Source organism: Geotrypetes seraphini, chromosome 5 (assembly GCF_902459505.1).
Source record: "Geotrypetes seraphini chromosome 5, aGeoSer1.1, whole genome shotgun sequence".
Taxonomy (NCBI): Eukaryota; Metazoa; Chordata; class Amphibia; order Gymnophiona; family Dermophiidae; genus Geotrypetes; species Geotrypetes seraphini.
In genome coordinates, this window is record NC_047088.1 from 21,498,542 (window position 1) to 21,521,188 (window position 22,647).

General features: G+C 43.7%; 1 protein-coding gene across 3 annotated transcripts in view; it reads right to left on the reverse strand.

Annotated features, from left to right (window-relative positions):
- LOC117361116 (phosphatidylinositol-binding clathrin assembly protein-like) overlaps window positions 1-22,647 on the reverse strand; it is a 273,794-nt gene that overhangs the window by 220,366 nt on the left and 30,781 nt on the right. For all 3 annotated transcript variants that reach the window (XR_004539594.1, XM_033946028.1, XM_033946029.1), the window contains exon 2: window positions 11,612-11,754. Coding sequence is in view for 2 of the 3 variants with exons in the window: in XM_033946028.1 (XP_033801919.1) it covers window positions 11,612-11,754 (143 nt within the window). In the remaining variant the exon portion in view is untranslated. The remainder of the gene's footprint in view (window positions 1-11,611; window positions 11,755-22,647) is intronic.

Consider the following 22,647-nt stretch of genomic DNA (forward strand, 5'->3'; position numbering starts at 1 on the left):
AGGCTTGAGTGATTGGGGGCTATGGGAGATTGATGGGGGGAAGCCTGATGCTGGTGGGTACTGGGGGGGGAAAGGTTGGTCCACTAGATGACCAGGCTTGAATGGTGGGGGGCTGTCATGGGGTGGTGTATATAGGTGCAGCTCTTGTGTGCTGTGCACACACATACCCAACAGCTGTGCCCATTTAAAAAAAAAAAAAAAATCAGCTCCTGCTCTCCCTCTCTCTGCTTGCCGGTTCAAGCAGGAGCTTTTTTTTTATTTTGACAGGCAGGCAGGAGGAGCAGCTGTGCTAGCTATTTTTCTTTTGAGCACAACTCCTCCCCTCTCTTTACCGGCAGTTTACCACAAACACAGCATGCATATTATTTGCATGCTATTGTGCAGAAAATCACCAGTAAAACAAAATCACTCCCACCACGGTATTTTTTTTACCGTGGTGTCTAAGCTTATTGAATCTGGCCCTTAGACATTACCATCTAATCAAGACTGATGGACAAAACATACTAGAGAGAACAAAGAATTTAGGACAACTAAAAGGTGAGAATTAAATTGAAGATGAACAAGGATAAAAAGCAGCAAAAAGAACCAGCCAGTGGCTGAAAATTCAACTTAAAAAGTGCTTGTAAAGTCCTATCATGTGTTGTTAAAAGACCAACATGTTTCTGTAACAAAACTACTAACAGCACCCAAAAATGATATACATAACAAAGCATAGTCTAATGTCTGGCAAATAAAATTCAATGTGAAGGAGTTCAGAGTGATGCATTTGGGGGGTAAAAATCCGAGGGAACTGTATGTGCTGGAGGTGAGAGGCTGATAAGCAATGACAGAGAGAAGGATCTTGGGGTGATTGTGGCTGAGGATCTAAAGGCATCTAAACAGTGTGATAAGGTGGTGGCTGTAGCCAGAAGGATGCTAGGCTGTATAGAAAGAGGAATAACCAGCAGAAGGGAGGTTTTTATGTCCCTGTATAGGTCATTGGTGAGGCCACACTTTGAGTATTGTGTTCAGTTTCAGAGCCGTATCTGGTGAAGGATATAAAAAACTTGAAGCGGTCCAGAGGAAGCCGGTGAAAATGGTAAGGGGTTTAAACCAAAAGAAGTATGAGAACAGACTGGAAGACCTAAATATGTATACTCTGGAGGAGAGGAGGGACAGGGGAGATATGATACAGATGTTTAAATACAGTGGTACCTTGGATTACGAGCATAATCCGTTCCAGGAGCATGCTCGTAATCCAAAATGCTCGTTTATCAAAGCGAGTTTCCCCATAGGAAATAATGGAAACTCACTTTGATAGGTTCCTCCTGTACTGGGCCTTGAACATGTGCGCATGCTCAAGGCCTGAGAGTTCACGTTCTCTCGAGGCCCAGCACAGTAGGTAGATCTTCGGGCACCGGCAGGACATCCTGATGCTGGTGCCGGTGCTACACTGAAGTAAGAAGAGGGTTTGGGTGGGTTGGAGGACCTCAGGTCGTGGCGGGGGGTGCCCGATGGCGGCGGGGGGGGGGGGGGGGCAGATCATGGGGGGGGAGGAGGGTGCCAGTTAGCGGGGGGGGGGGGGGCGCTCGCAAATCGAGGTGCGCTCGATTTCCGAGGCGCCGATTTTGTGAATGTTTTGCTCATCTTGGAAAACACTCGCAAACCGGTGCACTCGTAAACCAAGGTACCACTGTACTTGAAAGGTATTAATATAGAACCAAATCTTTTCTAGAGAAGAGAAAATGATAAAACTAGAGGGCAAAATCTGAGGTTGCAGGGAGGAACACTCAGGAGAAATGTTAGGAAATTATTTTTCACGGGGAAGGCTGTTAGATGCCTGGAATGCCCTCCCGAGGGAAGTAGCGGAGAAGAAAACGGTGATGGAATTCAAAAAAAGTGTGGAAAAACATAAAGGATCTCTAGAAAACAAAGGATGTAAATTAAAGAAGGATGTAAATTAAGGAACTAGGGCCGGAGCTGGATAGACTTGTGCGGTCTGTGTCTCATGTGTGGTGATTTAGTGTGGGATGGGCTGGGAAGAGCATCAAAGGGAACTCCACTAACTTAGAACTTGGGAATGTAGCTGGCCAGTCTTGTGGAAGATATCCTGCAGGCAGGATGGTTGGATAGGGTGGAGAGAGCTTGGACGGCAACTTCAGCATTTGGAGCCTAGGACAATGCCAAGTGGACTTTGATACACCTGGAAAACAGACTGCAAAGAAAGCAGTTACTTACCGTAACAGTTGTTATCCAGGGACAACAGGCAGATATTCTCACACATGGGTGATGTCACTAACTGAGCACCGCAGCGGACAGCCTCGAAAGCAGACTTGCTTGAAGATCTTTATAAGAGCTTCCGAGTGCTGCATCGCACATGCACGAGTGCCTTCCCGCCCGAACTAGGGGGCGCATCTCCTGTGAGGATCCTCAGTTCAGATACTTAGCTAAGAAGCCAACCAGGGGAGGTGAGTGGGTTGTGAGAATATCTGCCTGCTGTCCCTGGATAACAACTGTTACGGTAAGTAACTGTGCTTTATCCCAGGACAAGCAGGCAGCATATTCTCACACATGGGTGACCTCCAAGCCTAGCATAAAGGGATGGAGGGAGAGTTGACAATTTAAGAAAAAAGATTTTGCAAAACAGATTGGCCAAAATGGCCATCCCTTCTGGAGAAAGTATCCAGATAGTAATGAGAGGTGAATGTATGAACTGAGGACCAAGAGGCAGCCTTGCAGATTTCTTCAATAGGAGTTGATCTGAGGAAAGCTACAGATGCCGCCATAGCTCGAACTTTATGGCCCGTGACTCGACTCTGCAGCGGAAGACCAGCCTTAGCATAGCAGAAAGAGATGCAAGCAGCCATCCAGTTGGAAATGGTTCGCTTTGAGATAGGACATCCCAACTTATTTGGCTCAAAAGAGATGAAAAGTTGAGGAGATGTTCTGTGAGGTTGAGTGCGTTGCAGATAGAAAGCCAAGGCACGTTTGCAGTCCAAAGTATGGAGCACTACTTCTCCAGGGTGAGAATGAGGCTTTGGAAAAAATACTGGCAGAACAATAGATTGATTGAGGTGAAAGTCTGAAATCACTTTAGGTAAGAATTTCGGATGGGTACGGAAGGCCACCTTGTCATGGTGGGAAGCTGTGAAAGGTGGGTCCGCAACCAAAGCTTGTAACTCACTGACTCTTCGAGCAGACGTGAGGGCAATCAGGAAAACTGCTTTCAAAGTGAGATACTTGAGATGAGCTTTATCAAGTGGTTCAAATGGAGGTTTCATTAGTTGAGCTAAAACAACATTGAGATCCCAAACCACCGGAGGCGGTTTAAGTGGTGGACGAACATTAAAGAATCCTTTCATAAATTGGGAAACCACAAGATGTGCAGAGAGAGGTTTCCCATCAAGAGGCTGATGAAAAGCAACAATAGCACTAAGATGGACTCAAATGGATGTAGACTGAAGTCCAGAATGTGATAAGTGAAATAAATAGTCCAAAACAGAAGTCAAGGATGTAGACATTGGCTCCATCTGACGTGTGGAACACCAAGCAGAAAATCTAGTCCATTTCTGGCCGTAACACTGTTGAGTGGAAGGCTTTCTGGAAGCGACCAAAATATCTTGAACAGACTGAGAGAAGTGTGAGGAGTCTGTCAGGTAGAAAGATACCAAGCTGTTAAGTGTAGAGACTGCAGATTTGGATGAAGTAAAAATCCCTGACTCTGAGTAAGCAGAGAGGGAAAAACTGGTAGAAGCAGAGGCTCCCTGGTGCTGAGTTGAAGTAGAAGGGAGTACCATGGCTGTCTGGGCCACCGAGGAGCTATCAGAATCATGGTGACATGTTCCGTCTTGAATTTGACAAGAGTCCTGAGAATCAGCGGAAATGGAGAGAAGGCATAGAGAAACTGACCTGTCCAATCCAGGAGGAAAGCGTCCGCCTCCAGACGTTGGAGAGAGTATATTCGAGAGCAAAACTGAGGCAGCTTGTTGTTGAGGGAGGACGCAAAAAGGTCTACTTGCAGGGTCTCCCGTTGAGCAAATACCCGCCGCAGTGTGGGGGAAGTGAGTGTCCATTCGTGAGGTTGCAGAAGGCGACTCAAGTTGTCCGCCAGACAATTGTGTTGACCCTGAATATAGACAGCTCTGAGAAAGATGTTCCGATGAATTGCCCAATGCCACAGATTCAGAGCCTCTTGACATAGGGAGTGAGAACCTGTACCTCCCTGCTTGTTGACATAATACATGGCTACCTGGTTGTCCATCCGGACAAGTACTACCTTGTCGTGAAAAAGGTGCTGAAAAGCTTTGAGAGCATTTAAGATCGCTCTGAGTTCCAACAGATTGATATGACAAAGTCGGTCTGTCGAAGTTCACAGACCCTGGGTACGGAGGCCATATATATGGGCCCCCCATGCGTAGGTTGACGAGTCTGCTTGCAAGAACCTTCTGATGAGAAAGAATGTGGAACAGCAAACCTCTGGAAAGATTGGAAGAGAGCATCCACCAGTAGAGAAACTGCTTCAACAAAGGAGTTACTGTAATTTGCTGGGAAGGCGGATGTGCAGCTTGTTGCCACTGAGATGCCAGGGTCCACTGAGGAATTTGAAGGTGAAGTCTGGCAAAAGGAGTCATATGAACCGTAGAAGCCATGTGTCCGAGCAGAACCATCATTTGTCTTGCAGAAATCGATGGAAGACGAGACACCTGATGACAAAGGCGAATGAGGGTATCTCGACATGGTGGAGGTAGAAACGCTCTGAGTTGGACAGTGTCCAGGGTGGCCCCAATGAATTGGAGAGATTGAGATGGGGGTCAGCTGAGATTTTGGAAAGTTGATTTCGAACTCCAGACTTTGGAGGAACATAATAGTCTGTTGGATCGCTGCAATAACCCCTTGAGAAGAGGGGGCTTTGATAAGCCAGTCGTCCAGGTACGGAAAAACTTGAAGACCCTGAGTACGAAAAGCTGCAGCCACCACCACCAGGCATTTCATAGACTCTGGGGGAGGAGGCGAGTCCGAAAGGAAGAACTCTATATTGGAGATGAAGATTCCCCACCTTGAATCGAAGGTATTTGCGAGAGGCTGGATGAATGGGGATATGAATGTAAGCCTCTCTGAGATCCAGCGAGCACATCCAATCTCCCTGAGCCATCAGGGAGTATAAGGTCGGCCACAAGAGCATCCGAAACTTCTCTTTGACCAGAAATTTGTTGAGGGCTCTGAGATCCAGAATGGGTCACAAGTCCCCCGTCTTCTTTGGAACCAGATAGTAATGGGAATAAAAGCCCAGGTTCCGTCGAGACAGAGGAATCTCCTCAACAGCTCGAAGGCGAAGGAGAGCCTGAGCTTCCTGAAGAAGAAGAGGCAGTTGCGACGAATTGGAAGGACACTCTCTTGGAGGGTGATCAGGAGGAACCTGAAGCAAGTGAAGAGAGTATCCCTCTCGCAGAATGGTAAGAACCCAGAGATCTGAGGTGATGGTTTCCCACTGAGAATAAAAATGGGAAAGACGACCTCCTATGGGCAGAAGAGAATTTCAATGCAGGGAGGTTGGAATGCTCAGATTGGGAACGTCAAAAAGACTGAGCCGATTTAGTGGCTGCAGTAGTTTGAGCCTTCTGCTGACGCTGTTGTTGCTGAGGACATCTAGGTGGAGATCTGGAGAAAGCTGGCATCGTTTTCTGAGGCTGTTTATATGCCCTAGCAGGAGGAGTCTTGGGCCGAATTAAAGAGTCAAAAGAGCGCTTGTGTTCTGAGAGGCGCTTGGTGGCAGCTTCAAATGAGTCATCAAAAAGTTCATTTCCTTGACAAGGCAAGTTGGCTAGACGATCTTGTAGATTGGGATCCATGTCAACAATGCGTAGCCAAGCAAGGCGACGCATGGCAACTGCAAAGGCAGAGACTCTGGAGGAAAGTTCAAAAGCATCATAGGAGGCCTGCAACATAAAAAGCCTCAATTGAAATAGAGTTTTGAGGATTTGTTTAAACTCTTGAAGACGTGGCTTGGAAAGATCCGGATAAAATGAAGGCAACATTTTCAGAAAATGATTGAAATAGGTGGTAAAAATGTAATTATAATTAAGAATTCTGTTAGCCATCATGGAATTCTGGTACAATCTGCGTCCAAATTTATCCATGGTGCGACCCTCCCTGCCTGGAGGAACTGCATATGTCCTAGTACTGAATGATCTTTTAAGAGCAGATTCAGATAGTCTTTATTCAAGGACACGGTAAGCGAGACGGTATATCCCCATTCAGAAAAGGGTGCAAAAAGAGCCGAACAAAAAAGACCCGGCGTGGATAACTAAAAAAGTGAAGAAAGCGATAGGGGATAAGAAGAATTCATTCAAGAAATGGAAAAAGGGCAAAACCGAGGAGAACTGGAATGAACACAGGAAGTATCAAAAACAATGTCGCCTCGTGGTTAGAAAAGCAAAAAGAGAATATGAAGAGAGGCTAGCCAGGGAAGCACGAAATTTCAAACCGTTCTTCAGATATGTTAAAGGGAAGCAACCGGCTAGGGAGGAGGTGGGACCGCTGGATGACGGAGATAGGAAGGGAGTGGTGAAGGAGGAGAAAGAAGTAGCGGAAAGACTAAACATGTTCTTTTCGTCAGTATTTACAAAAGAAGACACATCCAACATACCGGAACCTGAACAAATCTTCAAGGAGACCAAGCAGAGAAATTAACATCCATGGAAGTAAGCCTTGAGGATGTACACAGGCAGATAGAAAAATTTAAATCTGACAAATCGCCGGGCCCGGACGGAATCCACTCTAGAGTATTGAAAGAACTAAAGGAGGAAATAGCAGAACTACTACAGCAGGTTTGTAATCTATCCCTAAAAACAGACGTGATCCCGAAGGATTGGAAGATAGCCAATGTTACGCCCATCTTTTAAAAGGGATCGAGAGGTGACCCGGGGAACTACAGACCGGTAAGTCTGACCTCGATTCCGGGGAAAATGACGGAAGCGCTGATTAAAAGATAGCATCGAGGAGCATCTAGAGAGGCATAAACTTATGAAAACAAGCCAACATGGCTTCTGCAAGCGAAGATAGTGCCTGACAAACTTATTGCACTTCTTCGAAGGAATTAACAAACGGATGGACAAAGGGGACCCCATAGACATTGTATACTTAGACTTCCAAAAAGCCTTTGACAAGGTACCCCCATGAACGCCTACTTTGGAAACTAAAAAACCATGGGGTAGAAGGAGACGTACACAGATGGATCAGGAATTGGTTGGTGGGCAGAAAGCAGAGGGTAGGAGTGAAGGGCCACTACTTGGACTGGAGGAAGGTCAAGAGTGGTGTTCCCCAGAGGTCGGTGCTTGGACCGCTGCTATTCAATGTATTTATAAATGATCTAGAAATGGGGACGAATAGCAAAGTAATAAAATTCGCAGATGACACCAAGGTATTCAATGTGGCTAGGACTAAAGAGGACTGCGAAGATTTACAAAGGGACCTAAACAAACTAGGGGAGTGAGCGACGAGATGGCAGATGAAGTTCAATGTAGAGAAATGCAAAGTCTTATACGTATGAAACAGAAACCCGAAGTACAGCTACACAATGGGAGGGCTGTTATCGAGTGAGAGTTCCCAAGAAAGGGACTTGGGGGTAATAGTGGACATGACAATGAAGCCATCGGCACAATGCGCAGCGGCTGCTAAGAAAGCAAATAGAATGCTAGGAATAATCAAGAAGGGTATTACAAACAGAACGAAATAAGTTATCCTGCCGTTGTATCAGGCGATGGTGCGCCTGCATCTGGAGTACTGCGTCCAATATTGGTCGCCGTACCTAAAAAGGATATGGTGATACTCGAGAGGGTTCAGAAGAGAGCGACGCGTTTGATAAAAGGTATGGAAAACCTTTCATATGCTGAAAGATTAGAGAGACTGGGGCTTTTTTCGCTGGAGAAGCGGAGACTTAGAGGGGATATGATAGAGACTTATAAGATCACGAAGGCATAGAGAAAGTGGAGAGGGACAGATTCTTCAAACTTTCGACAACTACAAGAACGAGAGGGCATTCCGAAAAATTAAAAGGAGACAGATTCAGAACCAATGCTAGGAAGTTATTTTTCAACCAACGGGTGGTGGACACCTGGAACGCGCTTCCAGAGGGAGTGATAGGACAGGGTACGGTATTGGAGTTCAAGAAGGGATTGGACAATTTTCTGAAGGAAAAGGGGATAGAAGGATATAGATAGAGGGCTAGTATACAGGTCCTGGACCTGATGGGCTGCCTTGTGAGCGGACTGCTGGGCATGATGGACCTCGGGTCTGACCCAGCAGAGGCACGGCTTATGTTCTTAATAGTGATGATTACATTACATTAGAGATTTCTATTCCGCCATTACCTTGCGGTTCAAGGCGGATTACAAGATTTATGATTGGGGGTTACAATGGAAGAACAATTGTCATTTCTAGAGTTGTAAAGAGTAGATCATTTGTCATTTCTAGAGTTGTAAAGAGTAGGTAATTTGTCAGTTCTTGAGTGGTAAAAAGTGGTGAAGAGTAGATATTTATGAATGGGGGTAACAAATGAAGATCATTTGTCATTTCTCAGGTTGTACAGAGAAGGTCAGGTAGTTTCAGTGTGGCGGGAGGAATGACGGAGTAAGTGAAGTTAGGACTAATTCAGGAATTTCTTGAGTATAGTTTTTATTTCTTTTTTGAATATCTTGTAGTCTGGGGTGGTTATCAGTAGGTTGGAGATCTGGTTATCTAGTTTTGCAGCTTGAGTGGCTAGGAGGCCATCGTATAGTTTTGTCCGTTTTACTTCTTTGATCGGGGGAGGTGTGAATGGGGAGTGCGTTTTTCTATGTCTGGTTGAGGTTGCTTGGATGTAGTTGAGGTTTATCAAACCCTGGACATGCCTGGATTCTATAAAAGAAACATAGAAACATAGAAACATAGAAAGATGACGGCAGAAAAGGGCTATAGCCCATCAAGTCTGCCCACTCTACTGACCCACCCCATTAAGTCTGAGTACTAATGACCTAGTTCCTTAACTCGACCCTCGTAAGGATCCTACTAGGGCATCCCATTTATTCTTAAAGTCAATAACGCTGGTGGCCTTGATCACCTGCTCTGGAAGCTTGTTCCAGTGATCTACAACCCTTTCTGTGAAGAAATACTTCCTTATGTCACTATCGAATTTCCCTCCTCTGAGTTTGAATGGATGCCCCCTTGTGACCGAGGGTCCCCTGAGAAAGAAGATGTCTTCTTCCACCTCGACACGTCCCGTGATGTATTTAAATGTCTCAATCATGTCCCCCCTCTCCCTGCGCTCCTCTAGAGTGTAGAGCTGCAATTTGTTTAGTCTTTCTTCGTACGAGAGATCCTTGAGCCCCGAGATCATCCTAGTGGCCATCCGCTGAACCGACTCAACTCTAAGCACGTCTTTACGGTAATGTGGCCTCCAGAATTGCACACAGTACTCCAGATGAGGTCTCACCATGGTTCTGTACAGTGGCATTATGACTTCAGATTTGCGGCTAACGAAGCTTCTATTGATACATCCCATAAGTTGCCTTGCTTTGGATGAGGCCTTCTCTACTTGTTTAGCTTTCTTGGTGGCATCTCCCTATTTTTTTTTTTTAACATAGTATCCCTCATGAAATGGTGTAATGGAAATTTTAAGTAATCCTTAGGAATCTTGAGTATTCAAAGTCCAAGGCATCAAATAACTCAGCCCTCAGCTCAGATTCCATCTCTACTGGAAGGGTTTACCCCATATGATGGATGAATCTGGTGAATAATAAAATCTTTGGCAGAGACCTCCTTCTAGATCAGGGATCTCAAAGTCCCTCCTTGAGGGCCGCAATCCAGTTGGGTTTTCAGGATTTCCCCAATAAATATGCATTGAAAGCAGTGCATGCACATGGATCTCATGTATATTCATTGGGGAAATCCTGAAAACCCGACTGGATTGCGGCCCTCAAGGAGGGACTTTGAGACCCCTGTTCTAGATGGTAGAGAAGAATCTGATGTTATACCATAGGATTCTGGGGCAGAAAGTTCAGGATTGGAGTAAGACAGATCTGAGAGGTCAGAATCAAAATCAGTCCTCTTTTGGAAGATGAGGCATGTCTAAAGCAGCGGTCTTTCAATTTATACTGATGTCGATGAGAAGACCTATGACTGCAGTACCTGGAAGAACTTCTATCAGTGTTTTGGAACCAATCCAATATAGAGTGAGAAGTATTGTGATGCCTGTGAGGTATTAAAGGTTCAGTGCCAGAGTCTCTGGTGGAGCAATGCTTGGGCTGGGACAGTATCGATAGAGGTACAGGAACTGGTTGCACTTGCAACATAAGTGCCAACTCTCTCTGAAGCAGTTATTTGATTTGTTCCTGTAAAGATTACACCAGAACTGCAGATGTTGTCGGTATAGTTGGTGCTGCAGTGCATCGAGGCGTTGGTGACCTCGATGATGAGGTATGCATCTGAGGAGCCACTAACTGCAGAGGAGACCTCGACTTCTTGCATCAGCGTTTGGCGTGCATCAACTTATTCAAAACTTGAGAAGACACCGATATACAAGTAAAAGGTGAAGTATGGAGAATACTTCTTAGCATTTTTAAGAGGAGAAGTCGATGGTACCGATAGAGCTGACACCAAGCAGGGTGCTGGTGCTTGCTGACTCCTCCGGAGATTCTTGGACTTCAACAGAAAAGATGACGAAGACATGGACAATGTTGAAGGGGACCCAAAAAACTTCTCTTGTTGCAAAAGCCTAGCCTTAACAGCAGAGACACGAAGCGACTCAGTGTTCAGGACAAAGACACTGAAGGTACTAGCTCTGTGCGTGTCAGTGATGGAGATGGCCCTGTTGCACCAAGAACACTTTTAAAACCTGCTGGAAGGCTTGGACATCAATGGAAAAATAGCCGCAGCAAGGTTGAAGGACTAAATTGTACTGAAGGTCGAGTAAACCAAAGTCTGAAAAACGATCAATGCAGCCAGCTTGCAAAGAGGCCGATAGGGACCCGAAGGCCTCGAAAAATGAAAAATAAAAAAAATTTGAAGAATTCAAAATGAAAATACTAAAGAAATAAAATGATTAAGAAAATAACCAAGAAAAATGACAGAAGGTAAGAAAAAAGGATCAGAAAATTGCGCACTTTGAGATACTCCAAAACACAACTTCTTAGCTCCAGCCCACCCCACCACCTTTACATATGGCAGGAGGGATGCCCCCAAATCTCCCCAGTTTGGGCCCCCCCCCCATTCCCAGCGGTACCTTTAGTCGGAAGCAGGGTTCCCCTCCTGCACCTAAGGCCTGCGTAATGTTGGCCTTAGGCCCCGACCCAGTGTATCATATGTTGCACAGGGCGGGGCCTAGGCCTTGATTGGCTCAGGCACCTCAGGCTTCTCCCTTGGGCTTTGTAAAAAAGAGGGGGATAATTCTTCCCAGCTTCCATTTTAGTTGGAAAGAATAAAAGCTATCAACTTGTAGGCCAGTAATCCGCAGTCTAAATAGACTACAATGTATTGCTATGAAAAATGCAAGGAAATATCAAATCAGATAAAGTTTTTATTATCCTTTTGTAAGCTGGTGTCTACAGCTTCCTCAACTACTGTATATAAGAATACAAGGAAAATACAGGTGTCTTACCTCATTACCATACATCATGAGGTGGTGTGTTGTAATCAGAGCTTTGAACACTACTACCCAGCTACTGTTTGCAGTCCTTTCAAAAAGTGTATCTGCCAGTTGAGGAATATTTACATTCATCTCATTTGTACATTGTATTAGATCTAGAAGAAAGAAGACAATCAATCAGTAGATACCAACTATTCTAGCAAGTAATAGCCAGAATAGATTTGAATTAAATCACTAGCCAGAAAGTCTCATTTTAAATCATGGTTTTCTACAGAGACCTGTTCTTGCTGGTATAATTATTATATTTACAACCAGATGAATGTTTCATTTTTTGAAAAATAACTTTTCAGATTAGGCTCAACCCTAAGGAAGTTTCCTATTGGCTCAGGCATCTCAGTAACAGTTATATCAAACTATTAGTAATTTGGTTATACTATTAGAACTACATAGATGATTATGAAATTATGCAAGATGAACTATTCCAGTTTAATCATTCATATTTTGACAACTTTTCTGCTGTACGTTATTGAAAAGGATTAAATAATCATTACCTTACTAACAATTTAAATAGTTTTATTGAACCAAAACAATAACATTGTAGCATATGCATTCTTGTATTTGCTTAAACATCCATGTTAACTGATGTGGTTAACCAAAATATCTTTTTTTTAAAAACAGATCAGCCAAATACACACATGAAAAACTCAAAATACTATCTTCTGTAGCTCACTCATCTTCATCTTATTTGTTCATAATCTGGAAAAGAAAAGCAAACTTTCCTGGTTTATTGGGTACCAAATGATTTCTCAGTTTGGAATGAATGAGGCCAAAGGAAGAGAATATTCTTTCTACTAGTCTTTAAGCCCGTTACATTTTTCTTTGTCTTTCTCTCCTTGGACTCTGTCTGTCTTGTCATTCATTCTGTCTGTGTCTCTCCCTGGCCCACCTGCCTACCTGTATTTATCTGTAGCGCCATGCCTGCCTATCTCTCCGTGGCCCCCTTCTGTCTCCCCCCCCTCCCAGAGCAAAGCATGATTTGTTTCTGCCCCCCAGCACACCCCTTACCCTCTTCCCCTGTTGTGCCATGCCTGCGTGCTACGTGGCCCTCTTCTGTTCCCTCCCGATGATTGATGTCTGCCCCAAGCACATCCCTTCCCCCACAGCAACTCCCTTTTTCTCTCCCCCTGGTCCCCTGTTGTGCAATGGCTGCCTGCCCTGTGCCTGCTGTGCCATGCCTGCTTGCTCCCTGGCCCCCTTCTGTTCCCCCCTGATGATTGCTGTCTGCCCCCCTCCCCCCAAAGCAGCCCCCTTTCCCTCTCCCCCTGGTCCCCTGTTGTGCAATGCCTGCCTGCCCCATGGCCCCCTACCGTTTCCACCCCCCTCCCAGTCTTACCCTCCCTCTAGCTGGGGCTGCATCGTTCACCTCTCGGCCCAGATCATTGAGCAGGTTCTCCTGCTTCATGGCGGTGGGCGGGGCTGCAGGAAGATGTGCGTGTGTGGTGGCAGCGGCAACTCCGACTCCTTCTTCAGCACTATGTCGGGAAGCTGGAGAGTGGTCTGTGAGATTCGCTACAGCGGCTATCGAACCTCAGCAGGCCGCTTTGAAGAGGAGCGGCAGCGGGAGGGAGGAGTCGCTGGCGTCTTCTGCACAGTCATGCGCTTCCAGCTAGCACAGGCGCCGTGAGGCTGACACAGAAGCACACCTCACGCCACCAGGAATCACAATCTTTGAAAAGCGCATGTGCACTTAGCCTTTTATTATTATTGATGCCAGCAGATAAAGCCAAACTATTAAATGAATACTTCTGCTCAGTCTTCACCTGTGATGCGCCAGGGTCCGGCCCACAGCTGCAGGCAAAGCAAAGCTCGGAAGACCCATTTCGGAACTTCGAGTTCACACCGGCCGATGTCTACAGCGAGCTATCAAAACTCAAGGTGAACAAAGCCATGGGACCAGACAATCTACACCCCAGAGTGCTCAGAGAGCTGTGTGATGTCCTAGCGGAACAGTTATCCATGCTCTTCAATCTCTCCCTGAGTACGGGAAGAGTCCCCCTGGACTGGAAAACAGCTAATGTCGTTCCTCTGCACAAAAAGGGTTGCAGGGCAGAGGCTGCGAATTACAGGCCGGTGAGTCTCACATCGATAGTGAGAAAGCTCATGGAAACACTAATCAGGCGTGAATTAGACACGATCTTGAATGAGGAGAATCTACGTGATCCCCATCAACATGGATTCACCAAGGGCAGGTCCTGCCAATCCAATCTTATCAGCTTCTTTGACTGGGTAACAAGGAAGCTGGACTCGGGAGAGTCCCTGGACATCGTGTACTTGGACTTCAGTAAAGCTTTTGATAGCGTCCCCCACCGCAGGTTATTGAGCAAGATGAAATCCATGGGACTAGGGGTTACTCTAACAGCATGGGTCAATGACTGGCTAAGCGGTAGGCTTCAGAGGGTGGTGGTAAATGGTAACCTCTCTAAAACTTCGGAGGTGACCAGTGGAGTGCCGCAGGGCTCAGTCCTGTGTCCGATCCTCTTCAACATATTTGTAGGAGACCTACCTCAGGGGCTTCAAGGTAAAATAACACTGTTCGCCGACGATGCCAAATAGCACAGTTACTTACCGTAACAGGTGTTATCCAGGGACAGCAGGCAGATATTCTTAACGTATGGGTGACCTCACCGACGGAGCCCCGGTACGGACATTTTTCACTAGAAAGTTCTAGTTGGCCGCACCGCATATGCGCGAGTGCCTTCCCGCCCGACAGAGGAGTGCGTGGTCCCCAGTTAAGATAAGCCAGCTAAGAAGCCAACCCGGGGAGGTGGGTGGGTCATAAGAATATCTGCCTGCTGTCCCTGGATAACACCTGTTACGGTAAGTAACTGTGCTATTTGACATCATCGGTGAACAGTGTTATTTTACCTTGTAAAGTTGTATTGTTTATTTATAAACTATTTCCATGGTAAACAATGGGTGAAAAAAAAATGTAGACAACAGGGATCACAAAAAATTGTTTTAAGAATCAATGGGGAGGGGGTTTCACTTGTTTGTTTCTGCTTTATTTTGTTTTTGTTCCTTTTTAAAATATTTGTTGTTTCCTTCTATTTTCCACTCCCTCCAAACGTACTTTCCTGCCCTTTCCCCTTGCACTCTGTTCTTCTGAGCACACAGTACACAGCTTAGTGACACAGATCCCAAAGGAAGTACTGTACAAGCATCTTCATGTGCAAAGCCCAAGTTCACCCTCAGCAGTAGGTCCTAAATTTTATGTACTTGGATTATCCAGCATCCAGATTCTTTTTAAGCCTGCTAGAACAAATAAATCATACCTGTAGGAATTTCACACAGGAAACACACATACACAGTCTTAGAGTCGAGAAGGAGGCGCTGCCAGGGGCTAGCTCCGAGTCCCTTTTTATTATGCTTCTAAGCTAATGACATCTCATGATTGGTGGGTACAAAGGTACATGCTTTTACATTGGTGGATACAAAGAAAGATACTTGCTTATACATCGTGATCACCCTCCCTATACCTCATGCTTTTACCTCCAACTCAACACTTAGACAAGGGCCTAATTAACACGTGGACAGAGCCTGAATCTTTGCACATATGCAGTGCCTATCAGCTGATGTCCTTTCCAAATAAGGACAGCTCAAATAAGATAAGCATGTGACAGTCCAAAGGTTATAATGCATACTCCTTAAGCTATCTTAAATAGCCTTAAGCTCAGGGCCTGCAAGTAGGCAAAGCCTGATTGTTGCCCATAAAAGGGATAAGGGTAAACCTGTGTCAGGTTAATATGTGACAAAGGTCTTGTGACAAGATGCTAGCATTTTCCTTTACTTAGAATGGCTGCATGGTAAGAAGGGAGAGGAATGGGAATAATTCATAATTCTTTCACAGGGGCTTATAATTCTTACTCAGGGCCTAGATCCGTACACAGGGCCTAGATCAGTGTGCCGACCTGGTCTGGTTCAGTACTGCCTGTGTGCTGACCTTGCCTGTGTTCTGATGCCCTGGATCAGAACTTATCAGACCTCCATCCCTACACATACCATACCAAATTTTAAACAGTGCGATATTACTTATTCTAGGTCACTAGGTTAAATATTAACCAAAAATTTGCACAACCTGAATTGAACTCCTGCTGCTGTTCTCAATCCCTGCCACTTGATAGTGAATACTGGTAAGTACACTTAACTATCCAGCATAAATTTATCTTTAGGATTAAGTCTCATCCTGATGAAACCAAATTAATGCAACTACTTTGGTAATCTCTTGTTGAAAAACAAGCATAAAGAAAAAAAAACTAAATTCTTCTCAAGCAGAAGTCCTAGCTATAAAAATAATTAGACTAGCTTCCATATGAGCTGGTGACAAATCAGACTGCAAGTTGGGTTTTGCTCTACATATATTTAGATGAAATTCAAATGTTTCCACAAAAAATTGTTATATGGATTCACAAGAGGCAGCAAAGCAACTAAAATTAATATACTTTCAGTGTATCTTACTATATATACATATATACACACATTTTAAAAATATATACATTAAAATATATACACACTTATAATGTGTGTGTGTGTGTGTGTATATATATATATATTATATATATATATATATATACACACATACATACATATATATATATACATACACACACGCATATATATATATATATATATATACACACATACATACATACATATATACATATATATATATATATATATATATATACATACACACACGCATATATATATATATATACACATATACACACATTTATAAATAAGTTATTTATATTTATTTATTTTTTCATTGAGAAGATTTGTCAGAAGCGTGGCATCAACTTTTAGGTTCTGACTATATAGAACTTGAAGGGGACCCTACAAAAGATTTACAAGTGATTATTAATAAAATCACATATTCAGCAAAGGAACAAGGTTTTCTGAATAAGAAAGAATTTAGATTCCTTAATGTATTGCATTCTACACGCCCTGTATTTTATCTACTACAAAAAACACACAAATCACTTGAACAACCACCGGGACGTCCTATAGTCTCAAATAAAGGTTCGCCTGTTGGAAGCCTCATCCATCTATATTGATATGTTTTTCTTTCCTCTAGTGATACAGACTACCTCGTATATTAGAGACACTACAGAGTTTCTTAATAGATTACAAGCTTGTGACATACATAATGATATGTTTATGGTAACCATGGATGTCTGTTTACTATATACAATCATACCACAAGAGGCATTGTCTATCATTGCGACCTTTTTAGAAAAAAAGACTGCGTGCACATAAGGTACCAACAGAATTCATTGACAACAACTGGCTAAGATTGTTTTGGAAGAAAGTTATTTCGCCAAACATGAGGAATTGCTACGGGGATAACAATGGCCCCTTCGGTGGCCAATCTTTTTATGGCATCTTTTGAGAACATGTGGGTATACTCCTCATATCACTATCCAGATATGTGTCTATGGATTATATTCATAGATATCTTTTTATTTGGAAAAATACAGAAGAGAAGCTGAATGAATCTATTGGTTATCTGAATAATTGTCTTCAGAAGGTGAAGTTCACCCGTGTGTACAGCAAGACTGAGATTTCGTTCCTTGATGAGTTGGTGAAGATACAAAACAACGATATAGTAACAGCAGTATATAAAAAACCAATGGATAAAAATTCCCTGCTTCACTAATCTAGTTTTCACCCAACACCTTTAAAGAATGGACTATCTTTTTCACAATTTCTATGTCTAAGACGTATCTGTTCTTCTAAAGATGATCTAAAGTATAAGCACAGGAATCGAAAATAAAATATGAAACAAATGGGGTTATCCTATAAAGATAATAAAAACAGCATATAAGAGAGCACTGTTTAATGATAGAGAATGGCTCCTGAACCCCAGAGACAACACAACTACTCAGGATGATTGTATTACATGTGTTTTGACTTATTCCTCGAACAGCTGGGAAACAGCAAGTATACTTAAGAAATATTGGAATATACGAGGCTCTCTAAAAGCAGGAGTAAAAATCTTAAGAACTACGGTACTATGCCCATCAGTTCTACCAGAAGAAGATACACAAGGGTCTGATGTGACGACTGGACATAGCCGATGTGGTAATTGTCAAATGTGCAGGATAATGGAATGTACGAAATGTTTTGTGAATCCACATGATGGAAAACAATATGATCTTAATCACAATACGAACTGAGGGAGTAGTTTATGCTATTAGATGTCCCTGTGATATGATATATATTGGACAAACAATTTGCAAATTAAATATTAGACTTACTGAGCACCAAAGTAATATTAAAAGACAAATAATGGGAGCTCCATTGACCAGACACTCTATTGGCAAACAACATGAATTTTCATCTTTGAAAGTGAAAGTACATGAGGAGGAGGGGAATTCAGTAAATTTCTGGCTCAGAAATAACAGAAATGGATCTATAAACTGAATACTTTGATCTCAAATGGACTTAATGGAAATATGGAATGGAATGGCACCACTTTTATTGAATGGTAGTTATTGACCTAATGAAAAGAATGGGAATGGATGTACCCTATTTTTTCTGTGTAGTTTAAAGTTTCATTTTCCTCTGTTCTGATTGGTTTGATGTCACTCTGCCTAACAGGGTAAAAAAAAAAAAAGACACCGCCGCCAGAATAGTGCGCTGTTCAACATCTGGCGCTCCTTAACTTCTAAAAACGACCCTTCCATGCTTACCTCCTCTCCATCAGCCGATGTCCTAGCAAACTTCTTCAATGGAAAGGTCACCACTAGAGAATGACACGGTGGCGGTTTACCCGCGGCCACCGCATTTTAGCCGTGGGTCACCCGCCAAAAACGGGGAAGAAAACTAGCAGTCGCTGCGGCGACAGGGACAAGGCCATTCACCGCCCGCGGGGCGGTGAATGGTCTTGTCTCCGCAGTGAGGTATCAAGGATCGCGCGGTCCCCGCAGCCACCGCCCGCCCGCCCGTAGCATTTAGCCAGCTCCCTCCCTCCACCTCACCTTAAATTTCGAGTTTTCCGGCTTCCTTTTTTCCGAGCCGCACGTGTTCAAAAATCCGTGCACGCGCGGCTGTGCGAGTCAATCAATCTTCTCCTCTGACGCAACCGGAAACAGGAAGTTGCAGGAGAGGAGAAGTTTGATTGACTCGCGCAGCCGCGCGTGCACGGATTTCTGAACACGTGCGGCTCGGAAAAAAGGAAGCCGGAAAACTCGAAATTTAAGGTGAGGTGGAGGGAGGGAGCTGGCTAAATGCACGGCTTTTTGAACGCGTGCGGCTAGGGAAAAAGGAAGCCGGCAAACTCGGAACGAATATAAGGTGAGGTGGAGGGAGGGTGGGGGCTGCTGGACCATTCTTCATTACTTTGCCATACTAATTCCATTCTATGTTAGGTGCCACGGACTCAGATTCGAGTCCTAGCGATGATGAGTTAAAGATCCCAAAAGAAGCCAACTTCTAAATCCAGTGGTTAGAGCTACACTACACTCCTTGTGACCCTGGGCAAGTCACTTAATCCCTATTGCTTCTGACACAATGGGCAGTTCCAAAGACCAAGACTGGCCAGTGTCAAAGACAGGATGCTGAGCTTGATAGACCCTTAGTCTCCACTGTTTTTAGTGATCAACAAAGTTCTATGTTTCTATAATCACCCTAATTCTGTTATCATTGGACTAGATATTCAAAATGATTTAAATGGCCAGGACAGGCTCCTGGCTGTTCAAATCATCTGTCCAGGGCTAACCAGGCATTTTCAATCTTCATGTTCAGCCCAAATGGTGTCACACAATTCAGCAAAAATACCCAATGTTGTTCCTCATAATTTAAATATTGCTCATAGAAGGAACAACATTGGGTATTTTTGCAAATGGAAGTTGGAGGGTTAATTCCCTTGAAACAGCCAATTGAGTGAAACATGAATTCATGCTGGGACACAAGATAGGTTGAATTTGTTTTGAATTTAAAAAGAAAAATGATCAATGAAGAATACTATAATGGCAAGAAAATATAATGATAAAACAGCAACTAATTTTGCCTATTTTTATATATTAAAAAAGTACTACATAAGGTGAATGTCCATATTGCTGTCTGTTGTTCTGCTGAGCACTGGCATTGAAACAGCAAAATGCATTTATTGCATACTTGTCCTCTGTCGGAAACATTATGGTGGTATATTAGTTGTGTTAATAAAAATTTATAAACAAAGCCCTGCCAGCTGAACATCTCTTTCTCTAGTTCAGCAGCAGGAACTTTGATTTATAAGAATGGAATACGCTAAATATTAGAGTACTAAGGCTTATATGGATGCTGCGGGGACGGTGACGGGGCGGTGAATGGGATGGCAGTGGCGGTGACGGGGCGGTGAAAGGGATGGCAGTGACGGGGCGGTGAATGGAATGGCGGTGACGGGGCGGTGCAGAGGATGGTGGGCCGGGGACGGGGCGGTGACGGGGACAGATTTTTTCCCCGTGTCATTCTCTAGTCACCACCTTAAGAAGCTCCTTCCCGCCTGCAGTCTCCTACAACTCTCTGGTGTCCGCCACTCCCAACCCTACCCCAAATGTCTCCAACCCTATCCCAGTCAAAGAAAAGCCTCCATAGACTCCAACTAGTACAGAACACCGCGGCTAAGCTTATCTTCTCAAAAAGTAAATTTGACCATGTCTCACCACTCCTGTCCAAGCTCCACTGGCTTCCTGTTATCTCCAGGGTCCACTTTAAATGTGCCTGCCTAACCTTCAAGATCCTACATGGCATACTTCCACCTTTTATTCCACTATCCTGGAATTCCTCAAATCCAATTTCCACCAGAACCACCCAAAAACTAAAATTATCCTTCCCCTCCTTAAAAGGCATATCCCATGTTGGTAAACTAGGGTCTTCAGAATCACTCAGCTCTGGAATAATCTTACTTTCCCTCTTCGTAACTTGAGTTCCCTTCAACTATTCCGTAAGCATCTGAAAACTTGGCTATTCTCCAAAATGTAACCTTCTTCCCCTCTCTGGTACTCTAAGCCAGTGTTGCCTGGTGTGCCGCAGGGCCGCCATCAGGGCAGTACTACCAGTCCTGCATTCAGGGGCCCGGAGCTGACAGGGGGCCCGAGGCAGGGGCGCCAGTAGCTCGCCAAGGCAAAGTGAGTCGATCACCCAGGACTCACTTTGTCTTGGCGATCTAATCTATCGAGCCGATAAGTCTTCTTCTCCCCGACGTCAATTCTGCAGTCGGAGAGGAAGTTCGGGCCAGCCAATCGCTGCCTGGCTGGGCGGAACTTCCTCTCCGATTGCAGAACTGACGTCAGGGAGAGCATGCGTCGGCATCGGCTTTGGGGCCTGTTATCCATTGGTGGATCCTGTTCCCCGATGGCAGCGGCAGTGGCAGTGGCTTGGGGAACGGCAGGAAGAAAGAAAGAAAGGGGGCAGGCAGGGAAACAGAAGGAAAGAAGAGAAACAGAAAAAAAGAAAGAAAGGTCAGGGAGAGAGGAAGAAAAAGTTGGGGGAGGGAATGAGGTGTGGAGGAGAGAAAGCATACAGGCTGATAGAAGGGAAGAAAGATTGGATGCACAGTCAGAAGAAGAAAGTGCAACCAGAAATCACCAGACAAGGTAGGAAAAATGATTTTATTTTAAATTTAGCAAAGTGGAGGCAGTATTACCACAGTTTTCATAGGAATTTGCCCAAATAACTTAATAGTTAACTGGGTAAATTCCCAGAGATGAAAACTTCCCTTCACTTACTATGCACAGTTCTGAATTTATATCTGCTGTCTATATTTTACAATATGGTCACCTTTTACTAAACCGCAATAGTGGTTTTTAGCGCAGGGAGCCTATGAGCGTCAAGAGCAGCGCTGGGCATTCAGCGCAGCTCCCTGCGCTAAAAACTGCTATTGTGGTTTAATAAAAAGGATGGAGGGTATATTTGTCTATTTTTGTATGCTATAAAAACCAAATACAGAGAGAGACTGAGAGCTGTTGACGAAGAGCTACGTGTGTGTCTTTCTTCGATTCCAGCCAGAATATCAGCTTTGTGTTCAGCCAAACAGGCCCAGGTTTCGCACTGAATAAAGTATTTTATAATTTTTCACTATTCTGTTTACTTAATATTTCATAATAAAGTAATTATAAAATACTTTCTTTGTGTTTATTTGATTCCTGTTCAAGAGAATTACTTTATATATAGTCAATATAGGCACAGAGTTAAATTTTTTAACATTTTCTAATGGTGGTGTGCCTCGTGATTTTTTTCATGAAACAAGTGTGCCTTTGCCCAAAAAAGGTTGAAAAACACTGCTCTAAGCCCTAACCTCTCTTTATACTTATTTCTGTAATTCCACTGGAGTTCCATTCTGTCCCAACTCCTGTAAACCGTGCCGAGCTCCACATTGTGGAGAAGATATGGTATATAAACCCAAGATTTAGTTTAGTTTGTAATTGCTACGGAAAGGACTGCAGGTCTGGAGGCAGACAAGGTATGTTACCTGATATATGGGTTTTTATTGAAATATATTAAAAGAAGGGAAGAAGTAAGAAGGTTATTTATCTGTTTATGCTTTAGCTAATCACTCTGAACAAATTCCTGAGACAGCAGTTAAGGATAAAAAAACTGCATAACGCTGGGCGCATTGGAGATATATTGAAGCGGCTTGGCCATAAGAAAAGAGAATGAGGAACTAAGCTAAGTAGAATTGAAGAAGATACAATGTTTTTGAAGTCATGTGAATGTAAAAAAAAACAAACAAAATAGTGGTACTTCTCTGTAGGCTATATACTATATCCTCTAACACTGTAAAAATTATGATATACGACTAAGATTTGCATCATCAGTTTTTTCAAATGATTGAGAATGATCAAGAAGAAAATTCATGAATTTATTTCTAAAGGACTTTGACTCAATTAATTTATTACAAATTAAATCATCCCTCCTCAAATAGATAAACTAGTCTTTTAAAGTATTTGAGGAATTTGACAAATTTTAATAAAAAAGTAGAAAGGTAGTAAAAGGAAAGAAAATGA